Raw genomic sequence first — 8632 nt, 5'->3', positions numbered from 1 at the left:
ATCCAATTATAACAAACATCATACCATGTATTCCTTTTATGGAATGAAGAGTCCCTCTCTCACAATTTGAACCAATTATGCTTACTAGAATGGATACAATGGTTGCTAATTTGAGAGCATATCATGAGTTATGTGCAACAAAGTTTCACTACTTGAACAATCAAGTTGGGGGATTCATAAATTGATGCTTGATTTGTATTTTGGTGTAGAAAATTAGGAGCATCTACATGCATTTTACATATTGACTACTTTTGTGTTGTTTTGAACTTTGTTTGTAATTTTACTTTTTCCCTTGAACCTTTTATATGATGTTTTAATACTAGAATTATTTTTCAAGCTTCTTCCTAATTAAACAACGGGGAAAGGGGATGTGTAAGTGTATGATTATGTTGTGTTTGTTTTTGTGATGTAAGATCAATACTATGATATTTCTAATTAACACACTACATCGGAAGATTGTCTCTACATCAAATGATTGTCTTCATCAAAGAGATTGTTAAGATTGTTGTTATGCATTGCTGTATGATATTTGATGAATCCAACCTCATTTTGTTTTGAAAATTAAGGACTTAGATGTTTAGAGAGTGTTCCTGATTAGATTGTATTTGTTAATTTCTCTTGAAATACTTTAATTTTGTAAATATTTTTAGAAACTTTGAATTTGTTTTAGAATAATAATAAGAGAATTTTAATTGATTAAAAGATGTTATTTAATTTGTTAGAAGGTTCATATTTGTTTAAAAAGAACATTCTAATAGATTAGATATTCATTTTAATCAATTAACATTTATATGCTTTCAAAAGGTTTTAAGCTATTCTATTTTGGTTTGTTAAAACGTAGTTTTAATCCATTACTTTTGACAAGTTAAAATTAATATAACTTCCTCATTCTGACTTCTTTCAACATGGTTTTTTTGAGCAAAAAATTTAGAAGTTTGTCTACTTTTTGGAGAGTTATTATTAAGCTAATAACAAGTTCTTGAAACATTATTTGTGAAATTTTAGATGATCATTCAGTCATGAAAAGAGAAATTTGTGTTATATTCACCCGCATTTCTCCCAACTTGTATTTGTTAAGAATTTGTTTCTTGTAATTTCTTTATGATATCTTGATGTTTCTATAAGATGTCATTGATGTTAAGAATTTATTTTATAAATATCATGTGTCACTTTATATATTTTGTATTTATTGTGTTTTATACATTCGCAAAAAATGTTATCAATGTGTTGGTTTTTAAACTTAGAAGAAATGCAAATGTAAAGATACTTTATGTATTTAATTTAAAAACATCTTGTGTATTCAAATAGCAAAAAGTAACTTCCTATTCTCATTATAAACTAGAATTAATAGCTATCTTCGAAAGAGTTTGTTAAGTGATTTTTAACCCTATTGAACTCCTTTTCATATCTTAACAAATTTATCAAATAATATTTTCCGATGTTCAACACATCTTTTACATGATAATGAAATTTTATTTTTCATTTGATTTATACTCATCTATTAATATTATCTTCGTACTTATTAATATTATATCTATTAATATGATACATTTTAATTACTTTTAACTTATTCATTTAATTAATTTTTTTAGAACGCATTACTTTTACTTAATTTCTCAAATATAGTTACGTACTTTTTTATTTAAAAGAAACAGTTAAGAAGTTTGAACAGATAATTGTTTTTTAATATTTGTTAGTTTATTTTTTAAAATAAATAAGATAGGACATAATACACGAAAACCGAAGTATTTAATGATTTTTTTTTTTACATTTCCTAGTTGTACATGAACTGGGAACCAGTCATGTCATTTAATCGACATAGGTAAGGTTTTGGAGTAGACAACCCACGTGTAATGTATGGTCACTAAACATGTTGGTTTTGTCAATCACAAACAAAGGGGTTACATCACCTTCGTCACCGTCTTGATGTGAGGCATTAATACTTTATTATTTAAAGAAGAGCAGTTACTTTAACACAACACATCGATAAATTACGTTTATTTGATACGGTTAAATAATAATATTCTGATTATTATTATATTATTTTTTTAATTTAAAATCATAATACATATTATTATATTATTAAAAATAGTGTCAAAATTTTGTCAAATAAATGTTTTTCTAATTAATTAAAACTATCTTTTTCATTTGAAGAATGTGAAGATGTTAGGTTTAAACCATCATTTGGTCCTCGTATTTGTGTGGCAATCTCAAGTGGGTTATCGTTTTTTTTTCGGTCTCAATCGGGTCCAAAAACTTGTAAAAATGAACCAATTAAGCCCTCTCCGTTAATTTATCACTTACGTCATCTACTGATGCTAAGTTGTAATTTATTTTAGTTGACGAGGCAATGTATATTAAATTAGATGGGTGTTCTATTGTATAATGAAGCATTCCACATGGCAAACACGTGTTATGTTGTTAGCCCTAATTTTTTTCATTTAAAGCAATCTTGACTTCGAAAGTGTTAGACATGTTTGTGTTGGGGAGGAAGAGTTCTGGAAGCACTATTCAGCTCACGAAATGTTTGGTTCATCTTCTTCTTGCAAATGCACGGGTTGGGGCTTTCAACACAGTTCTGCCAGTGGGAGCAGAAGGAGTGTAAAACCCACTTGCTTTTGTGGTCAGCCTGTAGTCTTTCTCATTGCCAGAACCCCTAATAACAAGGACAAAAGATTTTGGGGTTGCCCTAACTTCAAGGTAAGTTTAATGGAAGCAGAAATGTGACTTTTATGTGGTTTTGTTTTTCCACAGGATGGGAGTTTTGATTTTGTTGCCATCATCATCGTTTTCTTCTTCCACAGGTGGGAGTGATTGATGAAACTTCTTTCAATGGTGAATGTAGAAGTAATTGATGAACAAAATGTGGTGAATGTAGACACTAATGCAAGTGCAAGTGCAAGAAATGAAGAAGTGAGTGGAAGTTTGATGAAGATGGAACAAAGTTTGATGAAGATGAAAGAAAGAGATGTTGAAAAGCTGAAAATAGGTTGTTTGGAGAAAAGTGTAGTTATTTTGGAGAAGTGGATGAAGGTGTTAATGGGGATGATGTTTGTTACATGTGTTTGTAATGTAATTGTGATATCAATGTTGATGAAAGTAGGTTGATTTCTTAGTGGAAGTTTTTGTAATGTAATTTGATATTTGGAATGTTATTATCTGTTTTATTTATAAAGGTGACTTCTAATGATGTTTAATACTGTCTTATTTGATTTATTTAATTTCATATGGACAGAATAAGTTAAAGAAAGTGCAAAAGTAACATCATAAAGCAATGATCAATAACCATCATAAACATATGATCACCACATGAATAAACATTGTCTTTCATTATCATATAACAGAAAAACCTGATAGAAACTTTGTCTTACTCAGTGCATAACATAACAAAAGAAAACCGATATTACTTCATCAGTACAAATTATAGCAAAAGAAAACCTGATAACATCTGTCTTTCATCAGTACAAATTTCACCAAAAAAAACTAATATTACATTGTTCCTTCATCAGTACAGATTACATGACATCTAAAAGACAATGGAATTAAATATGACTTCATTGATCAAAAGGAGACACAAAACTCCTGAGTAATAGGAACATCTGTTGGTGGAGGTATTGTGAGTTGTGTTTGTTGAGTAGGTTGGTTAGCAGACACATTTGTTGTTGGTGGAGGTATTGTGACTCCTGTTTGTTCACTAGGTTGGTCAGGAGGCACATCTGGTGTTGTAGGTCGTTGTGGACAAGCTCTTTTGTTGTGTCCAAGTTCTTTACAGAGAGCACATGTTTTTTTGGTCACACCCTTTCTTAATTAAGTGTCATTCTTCTTCAACTCCCAAGCCTCTAGTCTTCGTTTTTTCTTGGGCCTTCCTGGCATTGTCCTCTTCTTTGGGGGTAATACATCTGGATATGAAGTTATATCCCAGACAAGTTGACCACTAATAGGATAAATGATGGTGTTGTAGGTCTCTTCATAAGTAGACTTCCTAAACCAATGCCCAATGTAGTCTTTTGCATTTAAATTCCAGAATTTCATTGCGATTATGGCGTGAGTGCAAGGAATGCCAGTAATTAACCACTTTCTACAACTGCAGTCCTTGTTGTCAAGATTGACAACAAATTGCTCCCCAAATTGTGAAATGTGTATGACTTCAAATAATTGATGTGATGACCATCTATCATGAGTAGAAAAAGACAACATAGTTAGCAACAAGCTCTTCTTAATGATGAACACAAATTAATTGTAAGAGTAAAGGTAACCAATATCTGGTTAACCATGACTGCTTTTGAAATCTGTTGAGAACCTTAGGGCAGACAAAACCTTGATATAATGCCATCTTTGTCCTGTTCGTAGCCCATCTCTTCATGATGTAAACCCTAATGTCTTCTAACATGGTGATAATTGGCTTAGACCTACTACGAACTAGCGCACTATTGAAGCCCTCACACATGTTGACAAGAGTGTCAAATTGTGATGTAGGGGTGAATCTAGATCTTGACCAAAACCCGGGAGATTTAAATGTCAGTAAATATAACTGCCACAGTAAATATAATTGTAAATGAAGAATAAGATATGGAGAAAAGTGAATACATACCTAGGTGGAATTGCAATCAAGTATTTAAATACCTCTACATTGATCTCTTTAATTTTCCTCATTTCAGCCTCCCATAGTTGGGGGTATGTGGCTGTTGCTGCCCTCCACATCAGACATTTAAGGTCTTTTCCAGGATATTTCTTTTTGAAGTTTGAATACAAATGTCTAACACAAAATCTTTGTTCTACCCTAGGTAGAAGATCTTGAATAGCTGGCAAAAGACCCTACAATTTAAAATACTGAAGTCAGCTGAGTTAGTTGTGAAATAGGTTGTAATTAATATTTCTTTTGACTGACTGACCTTTTTTTGGTTTGAAATAAATGTACATGCTCCACAAACAACTTCCCCACTAAGGTCTGCAATGATAAGCTCCAAGAACCAAGTCCAAGAGTCTTTGTTTTCTACCTCAACAACAACATATGCAATAGGAAGAATTTGTTCATTTCCATCTCTTCCAACTGCTGTTAGTAACTCCCCTCCATACTTGCCTTTCAAAAAGCATCCATCCAAGCCAATGATGGGTCTACAACTAATGAAGCTATCTTTGCATGCTTTCAAGCATACATAAATTCTATTGAATATACACTCATCATCACTATTTTCATCCTTTATTTTGACTGTTAAACCTGTATTTTCTCTGAGAAGCTCATGACCATAATCATAGATTCTTCTATATTGTTCCTTGAATGACCCCTCAATATTATCTTTTGTCATGGCTCTTGCCCTAAAAGCCATATTTCTAGAGATTCCTACATTCCATTTCCTACTTACTTTGTCCCTAATGTCCATGACCTTCATATTAGGGTTCTCTCTGACATATGTTTCCATCCTTTGACTCAACCACTTAGAAGTCCTCAACTTCACATTGAAATCTATACTACAGTTGTGATCATCAATCACTTTTCTTAGCTTCCATGACTTGGCACCAGACCTATAGGCACAATAAGCATACCATTTGCATTTCCCTTTGCCCCCCAAACATTTCACAATAACCTTCTTCTTGTCATTCTTCATGAATTTTAAATTTCTACCATTACTTAGTGCATAAGTCCTAATGGCCTCTGTGAATTCCTTTTTCTCAGTGAAATAGGTTCCTACTTCCCATTTATGCGTGCTTTAGGCAAGCAAGAAAATCTAATTGCAGAACTTAAAAGGAAGGTTGTTGTGTTGGAGGCGCAGTTGGCCAAAGAGAAAGCTAGAAGAAGAAATAAAGATGATGGTGGACAAAGTGCACCACATGAAGAACCGTCCATGAACACTGGATTTTTTCTCCCGGGAGGCATGTCCATCAATCCACCTTCAGTGAAGACTTATGTGAGGATTGGGTCATGAAGGCGTTACAAGAGCAGAGTGCTTAGGACTCCTTACACTGGATTTGTTAGAATAAAATATGAGTGATATTTGTATAGATTTATTAAGAGAAAGTAATACAAAATTGTACATACATGAACAAATGTTTGTAATTTTGAAAATATTTTGTTCAATGTTATAGAAGATTCATGTTTGCTTGCGTTACATATTATTAATGTTAATTGAATTTCCTTTGTTATTGTCATTGTGAAATGAGGCATTTTGTTTGAATTGTTAATGAATAAAGTGGCCACTTTGATTTAGTATTCATGTATTTGATGGAGGAATGAAACAATGCTTGTGAGATGATGCAATTAGCAGAAGTGGGGAAGGGTCTGCACCAAAAAACATACTCGTAATCGATTACAACTCCTTAGTAAATGATTACACAAACAAAAAGTGGGATTCGTACAAAAACTTGTACTGTAGGAGCCAGTTGTGGTAACATAGGTAACCATAGTCTAAATTTTTATACTTTTGGTATAAATCCAATGGTTTTGGTGTGATTTTGTTGGTTAAGTGTGATTTTAGTGTGGAAGTCATGTTTGGCCACCCCATGTTGGACATAAGAAACAATTTTGTTGAGTTGAACAAGTTAGATGAAGCCCTGCAACTTCTGACCAAAAAAACACACTTGTAATCGATTACAACTCCTTGGTAAACGATTACAGAAACAAAAAGTGGGATTTATACAGAAACTTGTACGGTAGGAGCCAACTGTGGAAACATAGGTGACCATAGTATAAATTATTAATTTTTTGGCATAAATCCAATGGTTTTGGTGTGATTTTGTTGTTTAAGTGTGATTTTAGTGTGAGAAGTCATGTTTAGGCACCCCATGTTGGACATAAGAAACAATTTTGCTGTCAACTTTGACCTTTGCTAGCTATTTTAATGATAACTTTTCCCACCGACCTCCAAATGATGTAATTTGTTTTTATTATAAACTAGACTAAAAAACCTTTAAAATGACTACTAATGTGTAATTTTTGGACATCTGAGTAGGTATAGTTTATTCCTTAAAGTTAACGCTTTATATTCCTGCCAACTCTGACCTTTGCTGGTTCTTTTGCTCATAACTTCCTCCACCGAACTCCAAATGAGTTGATTCTTGTTTCGTTGGAATATAGACTCAAATACCTTTCAAATTATTCCTTGTTAATCAAGTTTAGGTCTTTTTGGCTATTGTAATCGATTACAAGGACCTTGTAAACGATTACACGAACAAAAATATGGTTTTGTACAAAAACTTGTGCTGCAGGAGCCAACTGTGAGCACATAAGTAGCCAAAAAAATTTACTTTATTTTTTCATATTTCTTGAACGGATGAGAGTTATTTTTAATGTTTAAGTGTGAGTAGAGCCTAAAAACTGGGTTTTGGACAGTCTTTGGTGGAGGAAAGACCCAATGTTGGTGTCATGACCAAGTTAACATGTTGTCAACTTTGACCTTTGCTGGCTATTTTAATGATAATTTTTCCCACCGACCTCTAAATGATGTGATTCTTTTTTTATTAGAATCTAGACTCAAAAATCTTTCCAATGACTACTAATTTGTAAATGTTGGACGTCTGTGTAGGTACAGTTTATTCCTTAAAGTTAACGCTTTATATATTCTTGCCAACTTTGACCTTTGCTGGTTGTTTTGCTCATAACTTTCTCCACGGAACTACGAATGAGTTGATTCTTGTTTTGTTTGAATCTAGACTCAAAGACCTTTCAAATTATGCCTTGGTAATCAAGTGTAGGCCTTTTTGGCCATTGTAATCGATTATAAGGACCCTATAAACGATTACACAAACAAAAATCTGGTTTTGTACGAAAGCTTGTGCTGTAGGAGCCAACTATGGGCACATAAATAGCCAAAGACGTTTTACGTAATTGAATTTGATCTTTTTTTAGGCACTTGTGTGATGTGATTCTTTTTTTAGGCACCAACACTCAATTGAATTAGATCTTTTTCTTAGGCACCAACACTCAGGCCTGTCAAGGTCGCTTACAGAATCGATTTTTGTACCAAACACCCATAACCAAATAAAAGTTTCAATATATATGGTCGAACAACACTAGTATAGAACGTATGGTGCTAGATCAAAATTGAAATTTTATTCATATAATATATTATCAGTACATATTACCCAACATTTATAATCACGATCTTTTGTATATCAAAAGCATGTACAAGTTCTAACTAGAGTGAAAAATTTCTTTCGACCGAGAGGAAGACCCGTGAGAGTGAAAGCAATGCTTCAGACAAAGTAAAAATGGTGGAGAGAGACGAAGAAGAAGGTTGTCATTGGACCTACAATTATAACATCAACAAAAAAACAATGGTCGAGAAGATGGTTAGGGTTCACGAAAGAAGAAAACGTCAATGTTGGAGAAGATGGTTATGCTTCGCGCGAAAGTAGAAAACCTCAATGCTGGAGAAGATGGTTAGGGTTTGCGCAGTTCTACTTACCAAAAAACACCACGACAATGATAAGGCACAATACAAATGGTTGACAGCGACGTCGAACAGGGCTTCAATGCTGCAGAAGACGGACGTCCAAGACAGCGAGAAGGTGAGTCTTTAGAGTTTAGCGAGAAGGTTAGTCTTTGAACACCAGAAAGATAAGAGAACTAAGAGAGATGAGGGAACAAGAGAGGTCAGGCGAAAGTGAAACTACGAAATGCAACTGAAAGAAGAAG

General features: G+C 33.2%; 1 protein-coding gene across 1 annotated transcript; it reads right to left on the bottom strand.

The window, feature by feature from the left end:
- Positions 1-3807: 3807 nt before the first annotated feature.
- LOC124843013 (uncharacterized) lies at positions 3808-6782 on the bottom strand. Its single transcript, XM_088097059.1, has 5 exons — positions 6778-6782; positions 4893-5706; positions 4593-4815; positions 4278-4503; positions 3808-4171 (listed from the first exon to the last, which is right to left on the bottom strand). The coding sequence occupies exons 1-5, from the start codon at positions 6780-6782 to the stop codon at positions 3808-3810; spliced, it is 1632 nt and encodes a 543-aa protein (XP_087953185.1).
- Between the last annotated feature and the right edge of the window lie 1850 nt (positions 6783-8632).

This window comes from Vigna umbellata, chromosome 8 (genome assembly GCF_029865625.1).
Source record: "Vigna umbellata cultivar VRB3 chromosome 8, Vumbellata_1.0, whole genome shotgun sequence".
Lineage (NCBI taxonomy): Eukaryota > Viridiplantae > Streptophyta > Magnoliopsida > Fabales > Fabaceae > Vigna > Vigna umbellata.
The sequence above is the reverse complement of the archived record's forward strand: the minus strand, read 5'-3'. Positions and strand labels throughout refer to the sequence as shown.